Below are 22,500 nucleotides of genomic sequence, written 5' to 3' on the forward strand. Positions count from 1 at the left end.
CGCACACGTACGTACGCACACGTACGTACGTACGCACACGTACGTACGTACGCACACGTACGTACGTACGCACACGTACGTACGTACGCACACGTACGTACGTACGCACACGTACGCACGCACGCACACGTACGCCCGTACGCACACGTACGTCCGTACGCACACGTACGTCCGTACGTACACACGTACGTCCGTACGTACACACGTACGTCCGTACGTACACACGTACGTCCGTACGTACACACGTACGTCCGTACGTACACACGTACGTCCGTACGTACACACGTACGTACGCACGCACACGTACGTACGCACACGTACGCACGCGTACGTACGCACACGTACGTACGCACACGTACGTACGCACACGTACGTACGTACGCACACGTACGCACACGTACGTCTGTACGTACACACGTACGTCCGTACGTACACACGTACGTCCGTACGTACACACGTACGTCCGTACGTACACACGTACGTCCGTACGTACACACGTACGTACGCACACACACGTACGTACGTACGCACACACACGTACGTACGTGCGTGCGTGTGTACGTACGTGCGTGCATGTGTACGTGCGTGCGTGTGTACGTGCGTGCGTACGTGCGTGCGTGCGTATGTGCTTGCGTGCGTACATGTGTATATATGAAGAAATCAGAAGTGAAATTTAAACAAAAAAGTACTGTTTGTCTCTGTAATGGTGGATGAGACGGCAAAGGTGTCAAGGAGCGGTCAGATTTGAAAATGTTACCAGTGGGAAGTGAGCCGATGACATTGCAGGTCTTATCATTCAATTTTTGGTGGAAAATGAATGTCTGGGTAAAGTTGTGGCACAGTGTTATGATGACTGTGCAGCAGTCATGTCTTCTGGATTAAATGGGGTGCAGGCTAAAGTTAAGGAGAAAGCACCGTTGGCTTTATTCAGACACTGCTATGCACATCGGCTCAATTTAGTACAGTGGTACCTCGTCATACGACCGTTCGTCATACGGAATGCTCGTCTTACGGGGGAAATTTCGATCGAATAATTCGCCCGTGATGCGGTCAAAGTTTCGTGATGCGACCAAGCCAGGTTGCCATGGCATTTTTTTTGGGATATCTTTCGTGTATAACAATATTTACGAGCACCGGATGAGCTATTCAGACCAGGAAACGCACAACGCGCATGCGCGGTGAAAAGAGGGCTTTCTGGGTAATGAAGTATACTCGTGCGCACAACGCCGACAGGCAATGGCACTAGGCGCCGTTCGAGGGGATGCGAACACAGATGCTACAAGCTAAAAGGAGCCGCTAGCCAGCGCCCCCGAAGCTCCCATGCGAATCCAACAAAACCACCCAGAGCTGCCACCCAGGAACGTGGCGCCCTACGTTTTTCATCCAGCCGGAGATATTCGCACTGCCCCACACCTCCGGCTACCCCCTGGATGAACTAATCCGCGTTCCAGTGACAGCTCTAGCGCTGCTGAGGGTAATCCTCAAGCGCCTGAGGTGGCCCAACAACAACAACAACATGAGCAGCGGCGCGATCGCTGATAAAAGACTGCTGCTCGTTGGCAAGTGGTCGTGCGTTATTCGATTGTGAGGACATTTGTGTGCATCATTTTCGGAATATTTTGAAGGGAATAGTACGACAGCAAACAGCCCATCGATAGCGAACGTGAGGCTGGAGTGTTTGTTCCGTTTACGAGTGTGGAAGAAAAAAAACGAAGCCCCCCGCCCCTTTTGTGCCCCTCTCCCCTCGGCGAAATCTGCCCAATTTTAGTTAGATTAAACACTTTATTTCTATTAAACCACTCGTTATTTATTACTTTGTCAATATATGGCGAATTATAAGAAATAAAACTTTTTTTTCAATCCAATATCCTGTTTCTGGTGTTTTTTTCAGAGAGTTGGAACGAATTAATTTGTTTCCCATTCATTTCAATGGGAAACTTTACCTCGAGTTACGAGTAACTTGTCATACGAGCTCAGTCACGGAACGGATTAAGCTCGTATCTCGAGGTACCACTGTACTGACTCAGGGGGCCTCAAAGCTTAAATAATGCAAGATATTTTTTGCTTACCTTAATGGCTTTGCTGCATTTTTTTCGAGATCACCACGGCGCACACAGATGCTGGACGAAATCTGCCAGCGGCGTCTGCCTCGTGTGGCACAAACACGGTGGCAGTACACATCCAGAGTGGTCAATACAGTATTTGAGACGAGAGCTGCTCTAAATTGGATTGGATAACTTTATTCATCCCGCATTCGGGGAATTTCCTTGTAACAGTAGCAAGAGGGTGAGAATGCAGATACAGGAAAGGCATAGTTACACATAGTAGTTACAAGTTAGACAATACAGTCGCAAAGGCCGCAGAACAACAAAGCAAAAGCACAAAGTACAAAGCAAAGTATATGGGATCATTATGAATCATCAAATCATTAAGACAGAAAAGCAGCAAAAACACAAAACAAGCAAGAGCGGACGGAGCTACCGCCACCGGCTGCCAATTGAGCGGCGCCATCTTGGTTGCGCTAGCAAAAATGGACACACACAGACAGACAGACGGACATACACACATATACACATACAAACAAACAGACATGTACACACACAGACATACAGACATACACATACATACATACAGACATACACATACATACAGACATACAGACACACATACATACAGACATACACACACATACATGCATGCATACATGCGTACACACATACATACGTACACATACATACGTACACACATACATACGTACACACATACATACGTACACATACATACGTACACACATACATGGATACGTACACACTTACATACACACATACATACACACACATACACATACATACACATACTTACACACATACATACACACATACATACACACATACATACACACACATACAGACAGACATTAACACATACATACAGTTGTGGTCAAAAGTTTACATACACTTGTGAAGAACATAATGTCATGCTCTCTTGAGTTTCCAGTTATTTCTACAACTCTGATTTTTCTCTAGAGTGATTGGAACAGATACTTCTTTGTCACAAAAAAACATTCATGGAGTTTGGTTCGTTTATGACTTTATTATGGGTTAACAGAAAAAGTAATCAAATCTGCTGGGTCAAAAATATACATACAGCAACACTAATTAGCAATTTTGGTGACTTAGAAAGTTGTCAGTGAAATGAGCTTCATAGCATGGCCTCTTAACCTCTTGTGAGTGATTATGCGTGACTACAGCTGGTGACTTCTCTGAGGCCATTTAAATAGGGCTCATTGGATGCAAACGCTACAATGGGAAAGTCAAAGGAGCTCAGCATGGATCTGAAAAAGCGAATCCTTGACTTGAAAGTCAGGAAAGTCACTTGGAGCCATTTGAAAGCAGCTGCAGGTCCCAAGAGCAACAGTGCAAACAATTGTTTGTAAGTATAAAGTGCATGGCACTGTTTTGTCACTGCCACGGTCCGGAAGAAAATGCAAGCTATCACATGCTGCTGAGAGAAAATTGGTCAGGAGGGTGAAGATTCAACCGAGAATCACCAAAAAGCAGATCTGCCAATAATTTGAAGCTGCTGGAACACAGGTGTCAGTGTCCACAGTCAAGCGTGTTTTGCATAACCACGGACTGAGAGGCTGCCGTGCAAGAAGGAAGCCCTTGCTCCAAAAGTGGCACCTTAAGGCTCGACTGAAGTTTGCTGCTGATCACATGGACAAAGATAAGACGTTCTGGAGGAAAGTTCTGTGGTCAGACGAAACAAAAATCGAGCTGTTTGGCCACAATGCCCAGGAATATGTTGGAGAAAAGGTGAGGCCTTTAACCCCAAGTACACCATGCCTACCGTCAAGCAAAGTGGTCGTAGTATTATGCTGTGGAGCTGTTTTATTGCCAATGGAACTTGTGCTTTACAAAGAGTAAATGGGATAATGAAGAAGGAGGATTACCTTCAAATTCTTCAAGATAACCTAAAGTCATCAGCCCGAAGATTGGGTCTTGGGCGCAGTTGGGTGTTCCAACAGGACAATGACCCCAAACACATAAAAAGTGGCAATGGAATGGCTAAATCAGGCTAGAATTAAGGTTTTCCAATGGCCTTCCCAAAGTCCTGACTTAAACCCCATTGAGAACTTGTGGACAATGCTGAAGAAACAAGTCCATGTCAGAAAGCCATCAAATTTAACTGAACTGCACCAATTCTGTCAAGAGGAGTGGTCAAAGATTCAACCAAAAGCTTGCCAGAAGCTTGTGGATGGCTACCAAAAGCACCTAATTGAAGTGAAAATGGCCAAGGGACATGTTACCAAATATTAGCGCTGCCATATGTATATTTTTGACCCAGCAGATTTGATCACTTTTTTCTGTTCACCCATTATAAAGTCCTAAAAGAAACAAACTTCATGAATGTTTTTTGTAAAAAAGAAGTATCTGTTCCAATCACTCTATCAGAGAAAAATCTGACTTGTAGAAATAACTGGAAACTCAAGAGAGCCATGACATTGTTCTTCACAAGTGTATGTAAACTTTTGACCACAACTGTACATACATACATATACACATGCATATACACACATACATATACACAAATGCAGTGGCGGTCGGTGCATTTTCTCGTAGCGCCTTCAACGTATCAATCCAACCCTCAAAAACTATTTTATGGCTATAAAACCTCTACTGCAGCTAGAGCTGCGACACATAAAAATTATCAATAAATCAATGCACAAAAATGGGGTAAAATCCACTTCCTAGCAGCATTTCATGATTAAATACAAATACTGGAGCTTTTCAGACATCAGAACCGGGCCCGGAGTATCAATTCCCCGGTAAAGACAGCGATGAACGTCAATGGCGTACGGGCAAACATTGCCCGAAAATGGGGTAAAATCCAGCCGAAAACAGCATTTATTGATTAAATACAAATACTGGAGCTTTTTAGACATCAGAACCGGGCCCGGAGTATCAATTCCCCGGTAAAAAGACAGCGATGAACGTCGATACGTCCATATGTGAAACGGCAAAAAATGCACTAAAATGAGGTAAAATCCACTTCCTAGCAGCATTTATTGACTGAATACAAATACTGGAGCTTTTGAGACATTACCACCAGGCCAGGGGGGTATTTCCTCAGGAAAAGACAGCGATGGACGTCAATGGCGAAACGGCAAAAATTAAACTGGGGTAAAATCCACATCCTAGCAGCATTTAGTGATTAAATACAAACACTGGAGCTTAAATACAAACACTGGAGCTATTCAGATATCAGAACCGGGCCCACAATTGAAATATTATTTAGGATTATAGCCATATTATACTCACCAAAAATTCTTTTTAACTGTACACAATATCCATCCTCCTTTCTTTCTTCCTTCTTTCCTATCGCCATCGAAGCCTGTCCTGTCATATTTCCGGCATAGTCCGTTTTGAAAATGGCTTTAAATCAACACAACAATATACTATTTGCCTGTGCAGCTAAGTTAGCGCACTAAAAGTGCCGCACACACCATTTTCCCGGCTGTAACAGGCTTGCTAGCTTCGGAGTTGACTACCCTTTCTTAATGATGTCCATTTTTTTGTGGAAAAGTCCGTCTGGAAAATAGCTTTGTGAGCAAACAGAATCCATTTGTTTTTGCTTCTGTCGGCCATTGTGGGTGGAGTTTGCGATCTATTGGCTACTAGCCAATCATAGTTGGTGAAAGCAATGACATATCCCAGCCAGCAAAATGCTAATGCATATGAAAAAGCATTGTGGGGTTGCCAACTCGAAATCTGATTGGTTAAAAGCAACAGTCTAGTTTAATGCAGCAGAGCCCGCAGAACTGATCGTGAATGCTTTGAGGCAGATCTGATCTGGCAACAAATAATGGCTGAAATGTGATTGGTTAAATGCTTCAATTTGAAAACACACATCTGGAAGCAGTGCAACCAGGGGGGAAAGCAATGAAAGGAAGCTAACAGACCATTTGGAATAATAAGTATTGATGGACAAAATATAATATGATTCAGATATTTCTTAGGCCAGCAGAGAAGGCCTTGAAGGCCCTGACGGCCCACCACTGAACAAATGTATATACACACATGCACACATATACACACACATACAATGTTCCCTCTAATTTTTTGTTTGTCTGGGCAGAAAGACAACCTCCCTGAGCACACTGAGTACCGGTGTGAGCAACATCATCATTGCTCGCTATGGGCACACACCAGTATCACACCTGCCATAAGCAGGTGCATGTCTACTACACATAAATGATTTAGTAATAATAAAATGTAATAATTAATATCTATGAATGGGCGGCCCGGCAGATGAGTGGTTCGCGCGTCGGCCTCACAGCTAAAAAAATAAAAATAAATAATTTTTTTAAAAAGGGATTTTATTTTGTGCGCTCCATATGATTTGCTGTGCGCAGAGAAGACGAGAGTAGTGCACAATTGTGCACGCGCGCAGCTTAGAGGGAACATTGCACACATACACCGTAAAACCTCTACAGTGGTACCTCGTCATACGACCGCTCGTCATACAAAATGCTCGTCTTACGCGGGAAATTTTGATCGAATAATTCGCCCGTGATGCGGTCAAGATTTCGTGATGCGACCAAGCCAGGTGGCCATGGCATTTTTTTTTTTTTGCATCTCTTTCGTGTATAAAATCTTTCTACGAGCATTGGCCGGACTTTGCATTTCCATACCCGTTTTTCCCCCCACTTTGGTCTACATTTACATACCAGGTAAACAACAATGGATCGGCAAAGTTTTGCAAAGAAAAGATCTGGACTATATGTACACTCGGTAATCAGACACGGTGAAGCGGCAAGTTCCAAACAACTCTTGATGCGTTCGTTTTGAAGGCTCCGGCGGAACGTCGAGGTGGGGCCAACCCGTTACAAAGGTAAAAAAGATTAAAACTAAATTAGAATTCAGTTTTGTGTGAAGTTACATTAAACGTTGAGTGTCTGTATATATTAATCCAAGTTAATTTAAATTTGTTTGTTCGTTTACGAGTGCCGTGGATAAAGTCAGCCCCGAACAGCCCCCCCCTCCGCCTCCGTGCGTGTTGTCTCCTTCCCCTCTGCGAAATGCGTCTAATTTTACTTCTATTAAACACATTTTATTACTATTAAACCACTCGTTATTTATTATTTTGTCAATACACGGCAAATTAGAAGAAATAAAACATGTTTTACACGAGTGCGGCGTTGCCGTGGATAAAGTCAGCCCCGAACAGCCCCCCCCTCCGCCTCCGTGTGTGTTGTCCCCTTCCCCTCCGCGAAATGCATCTAATTTTACTTCTATTAAACACATTTTATTACTATTAAACCACTCGTTATTTATTACTTTGTCAATACACGGCAAATTAGAAGAAATAAAACATGTTTTACACGAGTGCGGCGTTGCCGTGGATAAAGTCAGCCCCGAACAGCCCACCCCCCACCTCCGTGTGTATGTCATTCCCTTCCCCTCCGCGAAATGTGTCTATTTTTACTCCTATTAAACACATTAAAACTATCAAACCACTCTTTATTTATTACTTTGTCAATATATGGCGAATTATAAGAAATAAAACATTTTTTCCAATCCAATATCCTGTTTTTGGTGTTTTTTTTCATAGAGTTGGAACGAAATAATTTGTTTCCCATTCATTTCAATGGGAAACTTCCGCTCGAGTTACGAGAATCTTGTCATACGAGCTCAGTCCCGGAACGGATTAAGCTCGTATCTCGAGGTACCACTGTATTTCAACGGCATGCCGTTCGATTTTGCAAACTTTCACCCGTAGTGCCGTTACATATAAAGACATATACATATATATATATATATATATATATATATATATATATATATATATATATATATATATATATATATATATATATATGTAAATATTATATGTGTATAGATATATACATACAGACATATACACACATATATATATATATATATATACACACACACACAGTGGTAGCTTGAGATACGAGTTTAATGTCGATTTTCTCGTAACTCAAACCAACGTTACCCATAGAAATGAACAAAAACAAATTAATTTGTTCCAACCCTCTGAAAAAACACCCAAAACAGGATAATGGATTGGAAAAACATTTTTATTTGTTCTAATTTGCCATCTATTAATGAAGTAACAAATAACTAGTGGTTTCATATTACTAAATGTGTTTAATAGTACTAAAATTATACGGATTTTGCAGGGGGGAGAGAGAAAGAGACGGACAGAGGGGGCGGACGAGAGGGGGGGACTTTTTGCACGGCAACGCGCTCGTAACATAACATAAACAAATTTGAATGAACTTGGATTACGATGCAGAGACGCAAAAATAAATTTAATCTAACCTAACACTTAATTCTAATTTTGTTTGACGTAGGTGATCCAAGATGGCGGTGCGCACGGGTGCAGCGGCTCTTTGCTCTCCAGTTTGGTGTTTTGTTTTCTCTATCTTATCGTTATTTATGAACATCTGCGAGGCAAACTTTTTCTACAGTCGCCAGGATTTAATTACTCTCAGGAGGAGATGCAATATATCCATCACAACAGATTATCAACGAACCTACAATATCCCCGAGGACATCTCGAGACCACCGGTATCTCCGTGGATAGTCAGCACACTCAGAGTACGACGGAGGCAGCGAAGGGAAAGAAAGCAAAAGCGCGGATGCCGGGTGGGCCTAGCTGCTAAGCTAAGGAAACAACCGCACAGAGCACCACTTCTGAGTATCTTATTGACCAACGCCAGTTCCATCACCCACAAAATTGACGATTTGGAACTTCAGCTTTCTTCCCTACAGCTTTGTCAGGAACTGCAACATTATTCTCATCACAGAAACGTGGCTACACCCGCAAATCCCCGATGCCACGGCATCGCTAGCTAGCCGCACGCTACACCGGCAGGATCGAACGACAGAATCTTGAAAAAGCAGGGGGGGGGCCTTTGTGTGTACATACACAACGACTGGTGCTGCAACAGTAGGATCATTAACACTCACTGTTCCCCTGATTTAGAGCTCTTGGCAGTACGGTGCAGGCCTTTCTATCTACCTAGAGAGCTAACGATTGTCATTGTAATGGCTGTTTACATCCCACCGGATGCTAACGTTAGCACGACACTTGGCCTCCTGCTAGCGACTGTAAACTAACAGCAGCTTGACCACCCCGATGGAGTCTTTATTGTCGCCGGTGACTTCAACAAAGCATTTTTAAGGACTGTTCTGCCTAAGTTTATCCAGTATGTGAAGTGTCACACCAGAGGAGATAAAACTCTAGACCAGGGGTCTCAAACTCGCGGCCCGCGGGCCAACTGCGGCCCCCAGGACGATAATTTGCGGCCCCCGTCTTAATATGAAAGATTAATGTTCGTGCGGCCCGCAAGATTGATATGAATGACACGTGTTGTGTTCGGAGCTGAATGAACCAATCACGGTGAGGTATACGGCTCTGGAGGGCGGGACATTGGCCGGGCTGTCCAGTGCCTCGCTCACTCACTCATTCATTCCTCCAATCAGCTGGGCGGAGGAGAAGCCGTGAAGCCGATCACTCCGCTCGGCGCGCACACACCTCCGCTGCTCTCAGCATAGAACATAGAGCGAAAGTGCGCATGCGCCACAAACCCGCGCGACTGAACGTGAAAGATCAACCCAAGACTCATTCCAAGTGGAAAAACATATTACAGAGCCCCAGAGATGTCTCTTTCAAAACCTGGCGTGAAGAGAAAGGTCGGTGATGAGCACAGACAGTTTCAAGAAAAGTGTGGAGTGCAATATTTCTTTGTTGAACACAGGGGGACCCGACATGTCTCATTTGCACTGAAAAAGTTGCGGTGCACAAGGAATACAATTTGAAACGTCATTATACTACGACTCGTAGTCTACGAGACATGCTGAGGAGTACGAAAAATACCAGGGAAATGAGAGAGCCAACCAGGTTGCCTGTCTTAAAACGTGTCTTCTGAGGCAACAGGATTTCTTCAAGAAGGCTACCAAAGACAGTAATGCAGCAGTCGAAGCTAGCTACGCAGTTTGTGAGTTGATTGCTAAAGCAGGAAAGCCATTCACAGAAGGTGAATTTATCAAAAAGTGCATATTACAGGCTGCACATATTGTCTGTCAATGCACAATGTTTCAGTGTATATTCAGTGACTCTTGATGAGACCACAGACATCACAGACACTGCCCAGCTCGCAACATATGTCCGTGGTGTTGATGACAATTTTGAAGTAATGGAGGAGTTGCTCACAGTAATTCCAATGCATGGCCAGACCACCGCTAAGGAAATATTTCACCAGCTGTGTGATGCCATTAAGAATGCCGGTTTTCCATCGAAGAGCTTTGTTGAAATAACAACTGACAGGGAGGAAGAATGGACTGGTAGCACTTGTTCAAAAAAACTGGAAGAGGAGGGTGTGGAGGAGGCCATAGCTCTGCACTGCATTATCTATCAGCAGGCCCTTTGCAGCAGATGCCTGAAGTTTGACAATGTGATGTCTGTCGTTGTGAAATGCATCAACCAAATCAGATCCAGGGGCTTAAAGCACAGAAGGTTCCGTGCTTTTTTAGAGGAAATGGAGTCAGAATATGGGGATGTGCTCTACTTCACTGAGGTACGTTGGCTCAGCAGGGGAAACGTGTTGAAGAGATTTTTTGAGTTGAGAGCAGAAGTAAAAGACTTCATGGAGATAGACGGGGTTGCTGTTCCTGTGCTAAGTGATCCCAAATGGCTCATGGACTTGGCTTTTCTTGTTGATATCACACATGAGCTTAATGTACTGAACAAGAAGCTACAAGGCCAGGGGCAACTTGTCAGTGCTGCCTATGACAACGTGAGAGCATTCTGCACTAAACTTGTGTTATGGAAAGCCCAGCTCTCTCAGACAAACCTTTGCCATTTCCCAGCATGCAAGGCTCTCGTGGATGCAGGCACACCATTCAGTGGTGAGAAGTATGTTGAGGCCATTTCGAAGCTACAGGAGGAATTTGATCACAGATTTGCAGACTTCAAGACACAAAGCCACATTTCAAATTTTTGCGGACCCCTTCTCCTTTGATGTGCAAGATGCCCCTCCTGAGCTTCAAATGGAGCTCATTGACCTGCAGTGCGACTCTGCACTCAAAGCCGACTTCAGGGAGGTGAGTGGAGAAGCAGACAAGCTTGGGCAATATTTGAGAGAGTTGACCCCCAGCTTCCCTGAACTTTCCCGAATGTTCAAGCGGACCATGTGCCTTTTTGGGAGCACATACTTGTGTGAGAAGCTCTTCTCCACCTTGAACTTCAATAAGTCCAAGTACAGGTCCAGACTTACTGATCTTCAAGCTCTACCGAGGGTCTCCACTGCTTCCTCCCTCAAGCTAAATGTGACTCAGCTATGTGAGAAGAAGCGCTGCCAGGTCTCTAGCAGCAAGGAGTAGGCAAGAGAAGCCGTGTTCAGAATATTTCATGTTCAATGTTCCATTCAAGTTCAGAAAGTTAAAGGTTAAAGAGCTGTTAATACAGACATTTGAAACGGAATTAAAATAATTCATTTTCTCTACTTAGCCAGCTAATGTATATCTACTGTATGCTCATTATTATTATTATTTTATATTTGTATTACTGATTGATTGATTTTTTATTCATCTTTAAGTTAATTTATTTAATTCATTATTTCTTGTTAAAAAATAAAGATATTTGATAACGGAATGTTTTATCAGCGCTTTTCTTGTGGAAATCCTGATGCGGCCCAGTCTCACCCAGACTCGGCCTTTAGCGGACCCCAGGTAAATTGAGTTTGAGACCCCTGCTCTAGACCATGTTTATTCTAACATCAAACAACTGACCATCTCTGCCTGTCCCTCACCCCCTCATACACCCCACTCCGGAGGCTAACAAGGCCACAAATAAAGATAATAAAAACATGGCCTGAGGACGCCCTTTCTCAGCAGCATGACTGTTTTTCCCGCACCATTTCGGAACTTTTTGAACACCACAACCTCCAGGACTACACGGACACTGTACTTTCCTACATCAAAAACTGCACGGACACTGTCACTAAACGAATACGGGTTTTTCCTAACCAAAAACCCTGGATGACCAGTGAGACACAGGCACTCATCAAATGCCGTAACACTGCCTTCAGGTCAGGGGACAAAGTACAATACAGTGCTGCCAGGGCAGAGCTGAAGAGAGGCATTAAAAAGGCCAAGGCAGCATATACAAGGAAAATTGAGGAGCACTTCACAGAAAATAACCCAAAGAAGATGTGGCAGGGAATACGACACATTACCAATTACAATGACAATAATGTGTCTCTTAACGCAGATGCCTCACTAGCAGAGGAACTGAACCGTTTCTTTGCCCGCTTTGAGACTGACAAATCGGATTCAGTCTCAACACATCCACCACCCTGAAGCTGCACACTGAAGCTTCAGGAACATGAAGTGAGACAGGTACTGCGGACTGTGAACACCAGGAAGGCTGCTGGCCCTGACAGAGTAATTGGGAAGGTGCGCAAAGCCTGTGCTGACCAGCTGACTGGTGTTTTCACAAAGATCTTCAATTGTTCCCTGCAACAATCCATCATCCCATCCTGCCTGAAATCTGCCACCATTATCCCTGTCCCTAAAAAGCCAACCATTGACAGCATGAATGATTATAGGCCTGTTGCACTTACGCCTGTGATCATGAAGTGCTTTGAAGAGTTGGTCGCCCAACATATCAGGGATACAATCCCTCCCTCAGTTGACCCTCACCAGGTTGCCTATAGAGCAAATAGGTCCACTGAGGACGCCATTTCCGTAGCTCTACACACAGCACTGAGCTACCTGGAGCACCATGGGAACTACGTGAGGATGCTTTTCATTGACTATAGCTCAGCCTTCAGCCCTAATACCGGACATTCTGGCTGACAAACTCTGCCACCTTGGACTATCCTCTTCTATCTGCTACTGGATTAAGAACTTTTTAACCAACCGTCCACAAACTGTTAGACTTGGTCCCCAACAGTGTGGTACGCTGGAAGCACGGCAGCAGATGGAAAAGCCATGCGGAGAGTGACCAACACTGCCCAGTAGATCATCGGCTGCTCTCTGCCCTCACTGGATGACTTTGCCAGCCCTCGCTACCTCAGCAGAGCCAGGAACATTGTCAGGGACCAATACCACCCTGGTCACAACCTGTTCCAGCTGCTGCCCTCTGGCAGACGCTACAGGTCTCACAAAGCACGGACAAATAGACTTAAGGACAGTTTTTTACCACAGCCATCAGACTCTGAACTTGCGTTAGCACGACACACATTCCCTTCTGTGCAATAACTTCGGGGTGTGCAATAACATTGTGCAATATTTTAGAATTTACCTCGCCGGGATGTGACTTTTTATACTTTTATATTACTATTTGTGTTTTTTTAACTGGGAAAACACACTGTGGAGTAGCACCACCAATTTCGTTATACGCAGCTATGTATGATGACACTAAAGGCTTTTGATTTGGTTTGATTGATTTGACATATATACACACATACACACACACACATATATATGTATATATATATATATATATATATATGTGTATATATATATATATATATATACACATACATACACACAGATATATTTCGAAAATGATGCACACGAATGTCCTCACAATAGGATACCGCACGACCACTTGCCAACGAGAAGTCGTATACTCCTCTCGTATTAGCGAGCAAGCTCAGCCGCGTGTACACCATTCTGCACTAGGGGAAAAAACACTTAAAAAGTGCAACGCTCCGCCCAGTGCTTGTAGAGACATTTACCCGAGGGAGTTGCGACGGGAAAGACAGTGCCCATGTTGTTCTCAAAAGTAGCCTCTCGCATTGGCCATACCTAGCTGTATGCTCGTATATCAAAATTTGTCTCGTATCTCAAGCAATGTTCCCTCTAATTTTTCGTTGGTCTGAGCAGAAAGTCAACCTCCCTGAGCGCACTGAGTACCAGTGTGAGCGACATCATCGGTACTCGGATGATTCGCCTAAAGACGTTTCGCCGACGGACGTTTGACAGACGGGCAGGTCGCCGAATGAACGTTCGGCGGAACGTCCATTCGGCGACCTGTCCGTTTTTCATGTAAAACATGCTGTAAAACACGAAAAACATAAGTGGACAGAGCTACTGCCACTTGCTGCCGCTTAAACGGCGCCATTATGGGGAAAAGGGTAAAAAAAAAAAAAAAAAAAAAAAAAAAAAAAAAAAAATCCGATTTTTTTTTTTTTTTTTTTACTGCGCGCCATATGATTGCTGCTGCGCAGCGAGGACGAGAGTAGTGCGCAATTGCGCACGCGCGCAGCTTAGAGGGAACACTGATCTCAAGGTAGATATTTTATTTTACCCGTATGTCGGGGCAGTCGTTTGTTGAGGTATTACTGTATGGGTAATAATTCTTGGTAGATTAAAAAAAAGATTGTGATTTGTCATGGAACAATTTTGACTTTTTTAGATAACCTCTATATATTGTCTTTTCCACGGCAGAATATTGAAGTCGATCTCTCCCAGCCTGGATCATCACCAACTTCATGTTTTAGTCATAGGACAGCCCAGTCAAGTTCTGAAGCTGTAGGCACCAATGGTGGTCCATGTCTGACAGCAAGAGCTACAGAGCAAGAGAAGAAACTAAAACAGTATCGGGAAGATGAGCGCATTGCCCTTTTTCTACAGAACGAGGAGTTCATGAGAGAGTTGCAACGAAACCGGGAGTTTCTTGTCGCCTTAGAGAGAGGTGGGCTTTTCATGCTCAGTATATCACTACCCTGAGCACACCACATTATAGGGAGACACAGGGGTTGACGTCACTCGCATTCAATTCATTTTCTATGGAACTCATGCGACGAGGCGAAAAACGCTTCCCTCTCACAGCTAGGTGAGACGTGACAAATAATACATGTATACGTGCACACGCGAGTCTGTGGTGTTACATAGGAGAATAGGAAACTTCTAATTTTATCGTTGTCGCTTGCCGCTAGAATTAATCAATTGTTGATCAACAAATGACCTGTGAGGTCAGTGGCCAACCCGGATATCATGTCCATGTGTCACACTTTGTCAACAAAGAGGTGCACATCATCTTTAGTGTGCGACCAGCACATACTTTATACAGAAATCCCTTGATTTCCGCGGATGATGTAGATCAGACATGGCGGCGATAATCGAAAAACTGCGAAGTAGGATCGCCCCTATTATTACTTCAATACTACGTTTTCGCGCCTATACAAAAATAGTACACTAGTACAATCATCAAGATGTGTATTTATTAAATATTACTGTTATAAGCATATGAAAAGAGTAATGTATTAATATCTAAATATAAACTAGATATAAAAAGTGAAAATAGTTCCTCTCTGCTTGATATAAATAAAAATATAAAACAGGTGAATGGGAGTTTTAGTCCAATTCCATTATACTTGTATTAAGACAATAAAGGCATTCAATTCAATTCCTCCTGAAGTCCAGACCTAAAGGACAGCCCCCTTTAAGAACCAGTCCTTTGTGAGGGCTTTCGTGATCCAGGCTTTCCAGTTGCTCACCCAGTAGACAGTCAGCAAGGGTTTGTTGGATTGGATAACTTTATTCATCCCGTATTCGGGAAATTTCATTGTGACAGTAGCAAGAAAAGGCATAGTTATAAGTTAGACAGTATAGTCGCAAAGGCTGCAGAACAACAAAGCAAAAGCAAAGTACAAAGCAAATTAAAGTCAATGGGATCATTAAGAATCACCAAATCATTGAGACAGAAAAGCAGCAAAAACACAAAACGAGCAAGAGCGGACGGAGCTCCCGCCACCGGCTGCCACTTGAACGGCGCCATCTTGGTTTCGGTAGCAAAAACGGATAGACTCAAAAAGACGTAAAGTTGGACAAAAACTGGAACCACACACAGGAAGTATTCCACGAGATGGGGAACTTCTGCACACTGTGACCGTGGTAGAGAATATGCAGAGTCACTCTTCCAAGCTTATCCACACAGTTCCTCAGTAGTCTGGAGCTGAAGAAAACAGCAGCAGGGCAGAACTCCTCGACTACGTTGCTGGTAAGCGCCGACAGCTCTTCCATCTTATCCCACAATGGAATGGTTGGTCAGAAGCGTTGCCTCTTCTCCCGGCACTTTTGTCCATCTCCGAAACTCTGGTGGCACGGAGGTGTTGCTCCTTCTGCTACGTATTGTAACAGCTAGTCCCATGTGTGTGACAGCGTAGGCATGGCTGAATAGTTCCAAAAAAAGAAGCCAGGCTAACAGAACAAGGAAAGTTGTAAAAACATTTAAGTATAAAGTACAAAGTAAAGTAATAAGGAATGTATTAAGAAATATTAAAATGTAATTTAAAAAAAAGATAGAAGGGCTGTAAAACACGAAAAACATAAGAGTGTACAGAGCTACTGCCACTGGCTCCCGCGTGAACGGCGCCATCTTGGCTTCTTGTCTTTTAAAGCATGAGGACAGTCAAACTTGTAGTTAAGGCTGGCTTTACCATGAAGCCAGCTGCATTCCCACACATAATGATGATCCGCACTTTCAGTTCATCTTTGAATACCATGAATGTCGGGCAAAGCATCCTCTTCCGAAAAAAGCCAGTCTCATCCATGCTAAATACTTGCTCCAGAACATAACTCTTCCTTGGCATACCATTTCGCTGCCTCATGGCCTGCCGAGGACGCTTCCCCGTACAGCGAAACACTTTGTAGACCAAACCTCTTCTTAAACTTTTCACGCCAGCCCTTGCTTGCAATAAAACCACAAGGCTGAGGTTCATCTTGATTGTCTTCGTCAGGAGCTAAGCTATCGCTATGGCTTTGGTTCTAATCATGTTTTATCCAGAGGAATCCTCTTCTCCCTACAGTCCGAGATCCAGACCGATAGGGCATTCTCCATCTCACCACTAGCTTTGTGTCCTTGGAAAAGGATATTGTGGGCGTTTTCCGAATGTTCGCTTCTTCCTTCTTAATATAACAGATTCATTTTTAATGCCTTGACACAGGACGGTTAGGAGGCTTTTTATTGAAAGTACTTGCAAGTTTTTTTCATTGATCTCAAAGCTGGGATTTCTAAATTAAAAGAATACAACTGGAAAAAAATATTTAAAAAAGGAACACATTGTTCTTGCAATGATTTGAAATGTCAATGTTTACATTTGTGTTCAGAAACTGCTCCATGACCTTTCAACACAAGATCAGACAGACCTTTGGATTCGGAGACAACAAACATTATCATTTTATGTTGTGTTTGAACTCATCATTTTTTGGTTCATGATATCCATGTCTGCTGCTTGTTTTTAGATCGCTTGAGGTATGAATCCAAGAAATCAAAGTGGAATCATTCATATAGCATGGATAATTGCACAGGTAGGTATCAGTCCTTGAGTGAGAGAGGTAGAAATGGTACCCCCAAAAAATATTCAGCTAAAAGTCCTATTATCTTGATCCTTTCTTTTATTTTATTTTCTTTTTTTACCATGTAACATAATCATAGAAAGAATTTGTGAGTAAAAAAATTCAAAAAATATTCACTAGTATAGTGAATGTGTATCTATCAATAGTTAAAAACACACAAAATAGTACAAACCACACAAAAAAACAATCTAACAAGGTGAACGAACAAGCTTTAATACTGAAGACTTAATAGAATGCTCTAAGTTTTTCCCGTGTTTTTGTATTGTTTTGTTAATTGCCCTGACATGAATATAACATGATCTACATATGGTGTCAGTACATTAATTCAGAGTTACTCCTGTCATTAGAATCATTCTCTGAAAATTCATCGGAGGCTATGTCAGAAGATGCACTGTTCAGAGACAAACTCAAACATATGGGAAAATGTAAGACTCTTACTTGAAATGTAACAATTATCTTTTGAATTAACACAATGGCAACTGTATTAGAACTAAACTATTTCATCTTTTACAGCAACAAGAAAGAAGCTGTTTGAAATTGCGAAAACTTTCTCAGAAAAGACAAAGAGAAGAAAGTCAAAGAGGAGACCACTCCTGAAGCATCATTCGTATCCTGAGTTATATCATTTATCAGATGTGATTATCTATGGAAGAAATTGTTAGAAAAAGACAATGATAATTGGAATAATATAAAAGGAAAGACAGACACAAAGCTAGTGGGTGTATGAATTTTAAAATCAGTAATAAATAAGTAGTCAACATAGATAAGTAGTCAACATACATAAGTAGTCAACATAGATAGGTAGTCAAAACATAAGTGGTCACAAGTACAGTGGTACCTCAACATACGATCGTAATCCGTTCCGAGACTGAGATCGTATGTCAAGCTTTTCGTAACTCGAGCGAACGTTTCCCATTGAAATGAACTGAAAACAAATTAATTCGTTCCAACCCTCTGAAAAAACACCAAAAACAGGATATTGGATTGGAATTTTTTTTTTATTTCTCCTAATTCGCCATATATTGACAATGTAATAAATAACGAGTGGTTTAATAGTAATAAAATGTGTTTAATAGAAGTAAAATTAGACGCATTTCGAAGGGGGAAGAAAGAGAGAGAGACGGACAGAGGGCGGGGTGTTAATTCGTTCCAACCCTCTGAAAAAACACCAAAAACAGGATATTGGACTGGAAAAAATGTTTTATTTCTTCTAATTCGCCATATATTGACAAAGTAATAAATAACGAGTGGTTTAATAGTAATAAAATGTGTTTAATAGAAGTAAAATTAGACGCATTTCGCGGAAGGTAGAGACAGCGGGATACATGGAGGCGGGGGGGGGGGTCGGGGGAACTTTATCCACGGCAACAACACACTCGTAAACGAACAAACAAATTTAAATTAACTTGGATAAATATATACAGACACTCAACGTTTAATGTAACTTCACACAAAACTGAATTCTAATTTTGTTTTAATCTTTTTTACCTTAGTTCTGCGGGTTGACCCCACCCGGACGTTCCGCCGGACTCTTCAAAACGAACGCATCAAAAGTTGTTTGGAACTTGCCGCTTCCCCGTCTCTGATTACCGAGTGTATTCCAGATCTTTTTTTAAATTTTTCGAACCAGCCATGACTCACTTTAAAGGGTTCTGAAGGTGTTGAAGGCTCTCCTTTCGTTGTTATCAAATCATTGTAAATTCCGCTGGCTTTTTCACATATGTTTGACTCGGTCACGCTATCTCCTGCTAACTGTTTTTCTTTTATCCATTATAAAAGAAGCCTCTCCATCTCGTCGTGAATGTCACTGCGCCGGTGGGAAATCCTAGTTAGTCCTTTTGGAAGGCCTCTTCTCCTTTATTGAGTCCTTCTGCTTAAGGATGGTGGATAAGGTTGACGGATTCCTCTCGTATTGCCGAGCAAGCTCGGTAACGCGTACCCCACTCTCATATTTTTCAATTATTTCGTGCTTCATGTCGATTGTCAACGGTCGCCTTTTCTTTGCAAAACTCTGCCGATCCATTGTTGTTTACCTTGTATGTAAATGTAGACCAACGTGGGGGAAAAAAACGGGTGGGGAAATGCAAAGTCCGCCCTGTGCTCGTAGATATATTTTATACACGAAAGAGATGCAAAAAAGACAGTGCCATGGCCACCTGGCTTGGTCGCATCTCAAAATTTTGATCGTATCTCGGGCGAATTATTCGATCGAAATTTTCGTCGTACCACGAGCATGTCGTACCACAAGCTGATCGTAGGTCGAGGTATCACTGTAGTCAGGTCCAAATAATGACTAAAGTGGTTAGCAGCCTATTGAGTTTTAGTGCAAGTACGATATAAGACATTAGTTTTGATTACCGTATTTTCACACCTATACGGCACACTTAAAAGTCTAAAGCCTTGTCTGTGCGCTAAATTCAATTTTTGTATGGCCCTGACCGCTTGAGTGTCTGGTTTTATTTCTTGCCGGCACCTTACTTATTGCGATCAACCCAGCGGACGTTCACCCTTAAAAATAGCCTCCCTGCGCATTCCAAGCATTACGGTAAATCCATTCAAAACATCCCAGGGTAGTGGCAAGTCTTTTGACTTCCGTGTGCTCGCAGTGCTTTTAACCCCTCAAAAACACACTCAATACTCAAAGAAATAGCATATTAGAGCTATACAAAGGAAATGCTTGACGTGAATGACAACAGCATGCGGGTGTGAACGCTTAGAAAATGGACTGAAGCCATGGATCGAATACAATTTAACAGCTTTCCTAATGGATGGCCAACATAGTAGTTCGGGCAGGCAGCGTCGCACGAGTTACGTGAGTGACGATTTGGAATTAATTGTCGATTCCGATATAACAGCGAGGAGAATCAAAGGCTTGGGAGTGATACATGTTGCAAGTTACAATGGATTGTGGAGGACTGGGCTCAAGTGTCGGCCAGCACTGTTGTTCGAGTTTTTGCCAAAGCTGGAATCAAGTTCCCGGAATACAAAACTCTGACTGACAGTGGAACCTAGCATGTTGAACGCCGAACTTTTTATATGAAAGTGTACCTTTTAGCTCAATAAAGCATTATCAAATTTAATTTTGCTCGTGCTATCTTGAAAAAAAACACCCTAGCAGCTAGCATAACATACGCTAGCCTAGTGTCATGCTAGGGCCTTTTCCGATGAGGCGCCCTATGTATTGACAAAAAACAGAAAATATACCCGCAACTGAGACTGTGCCCTATAGGTTTGAAAATACGGTAGGTCTTCCTAGGTGCAGAACTCGAGTTGAGTATGGTGACAGACAGCTCTTGGGAAGAAACTGTCCTTGGTTCTGTTTGTTTTGGCTCTTATCGTTCTCAAGCGCCTGCCAGAGGGCAGCAGGTTGAAGAGGTGGAAGCCGGGATGTGTATTGTCTTTTATGATGCTCTTTGCCTTTCATAGGCATCAGGATTTGTAGATATTGGACAGGGGTTGTAGGGGCCAGTTCATGATCTTTTGGGCTGTGTTGATCACCCTCTACATTATTTTCCTGTCTGCTTCTTTGCAGCTTGAGTGCTATACTGACACCAAGTAGGTCACCATGCTCTCAAAGGCTGACCGGTAGAAAGTCACTAGCAATTTGGTGTTTAGTTGCTCCTTCCTGAGTACTGTCAGGAATTGTAGACTCTGCTGCACCACTGTGGTGTTGCCCAAGTAAGGTCAGCAGAGTCCAGAATGAGTTCTCTAGTTTTGGAAACGTTCAATGCCAAGTTGTTGAGAGCGCATGACACGCTTAGTTTAAGGACCTCATCTATTTCCCCGCCCCTGGTGTATTCCCTGCCTGCTCCGTGTTTCCCAGGTGTTCCTAATTGTCTCGTCAACCCATGCCCCACTGATTTATGTCATTTGTCGGATCGTCTGCTTTCGTTGTATGCATGTATGCATGCATGTATGCATGTATGCATGTATGCATGTATGTATGTATGTATGCATGTATGCATGTATGCATGTATGCATGTATGTATGCATGCATGTATGCATGTATGCATGTATGCATGTATGCATGTATGCATGCATGCAGTGGCAGCCGGCGGCGGTAGCTCCGTCCACTCCTGCTCGTTTTGTGTTTTTGCTGCTTTTCTGTCTTAATGATTTGATTTGGTGATTCTTAATGTTCCCATTTACTTTGATTTGCTTTGTACTTTGTGCTTTTGCTTTGTTGTTCTGTCTAATCACCCTCTGCTACTGTCACAATGAAATCTCTCGAATACGGGATGAATAAAGTTATCCAATCCAATGCATGCATGCATGTATGTATGTATATGCATACCTACACGTTCACACGTACACACATACATACACTGTATGTGTATATGTATATGTGGCCGGCCCGGAAGCTGGGCGGTGAAATATTGTCTTGATTCCCAAGATTTATTACCCATTGTCTGGTATCGAACCCTCGATCGCAGAACTGTGAGGCCAACGCGCTAAACAGTTATACCTTTGTGTAATGAATTTGTTCTCCTGAGTATTTCCCTGACCTCAATTATTCGTTAGTGGAGTACATGTAAATGCACTAATCTGCTCCAATGTTCCAATTATCCATTAAGCTGTTCTAAGTTTTTAACATTAACCAGAATTTACGCTTAGTCACTCATATGGTCATGTATACTGAAAGAATGATTAGTCTTTACCTGTTTTTTTCTTAACACCTTTTCCAGATTGTTCACTGCTCACTCCACATCTTATCTTCTTGACGATGTAGAAGGAAACTGCTTTGGTATGAAATGAATGTCAAGCTTTTGTAGATTCGCATTCATCTGGGCAGAGGCAGTCCTGGCTAAATTTGTGTGTGCTGTGATCCTTCAACACTTCACGGCTTCAACATTCGTGGCTTCAGTACATCGCGTTTTTTTAATCTTATGTTTAAAAAAAGTTCATAAAAATGTCAAAATCCACGCTGAAACTTACAAGCCGAAGACGGGAGATGAAAAATGAAAGTGAAAATGGCAGAGGTCAGGGTCCGCTTCTTCTTCGGTGCTGAATTGCAGTACGTCTGTGAATTACGCATCACGCATATCACCTGTGGAGAAAGACTATTTCTTTTGCGTCACCATTGAAAATACCTCTTAAG

The 22,500-nt window shown here is 42.8% G+C and overlaps 1 protein-coding gene across 5 annotated transcripts in view; it reads left to right on the forward strand.

The window, feature by feature from the left end:
- cuedc1b (CUE domain containing 1b) overlaps nt 1-22,500 on the forward strand; it is a 65,871-nt gene that overhangs the window by 28,673 nt on the left and 14,698 nt on the right. For all 5 annotated transcript variants that reach the window (XM_077611986.1, XM_077611984.1, XM_077611982.1 and 2 more), the window contains 5 exons: nt 14,490-14,736; nt 17,289-17,354; nt 17,750-17,827; nt 17,916-18,009; nt 22,088-22,146. In XM_077611986.1, coding sequence (XP_077468112.1) covers nt 14,490-14,736; nt 17,289-17,354; nt 17,750-17,827; nt 17,916-18,009; nt 22,088-22,146 — 544 coding nt within the window. The remainder of the gene's footprint in view (nt 1-14,489; nt 14,737-17,288; nt 17,355-17,749; nt 17,828-17,915; nt 18,010-22,087; nt 22,147-22,500) is intronic.

Source organism: Stigmatopora argus, chromosome 10 (assembly GCF_051989625.1).
Source record: "Stigmatopora argus isolate UIUO_Sarg chromosome 10, RoL_Sarg_1.0, whole genome shotgun sequence".
Taxonomy (NCBI): domain Eukaryota; kingdom Metazoa; phylum Chordata; class Actinopteri; order Syngnathiformes; family Syngnathidae; genus Stigmatopora; species Stigmatopora argus.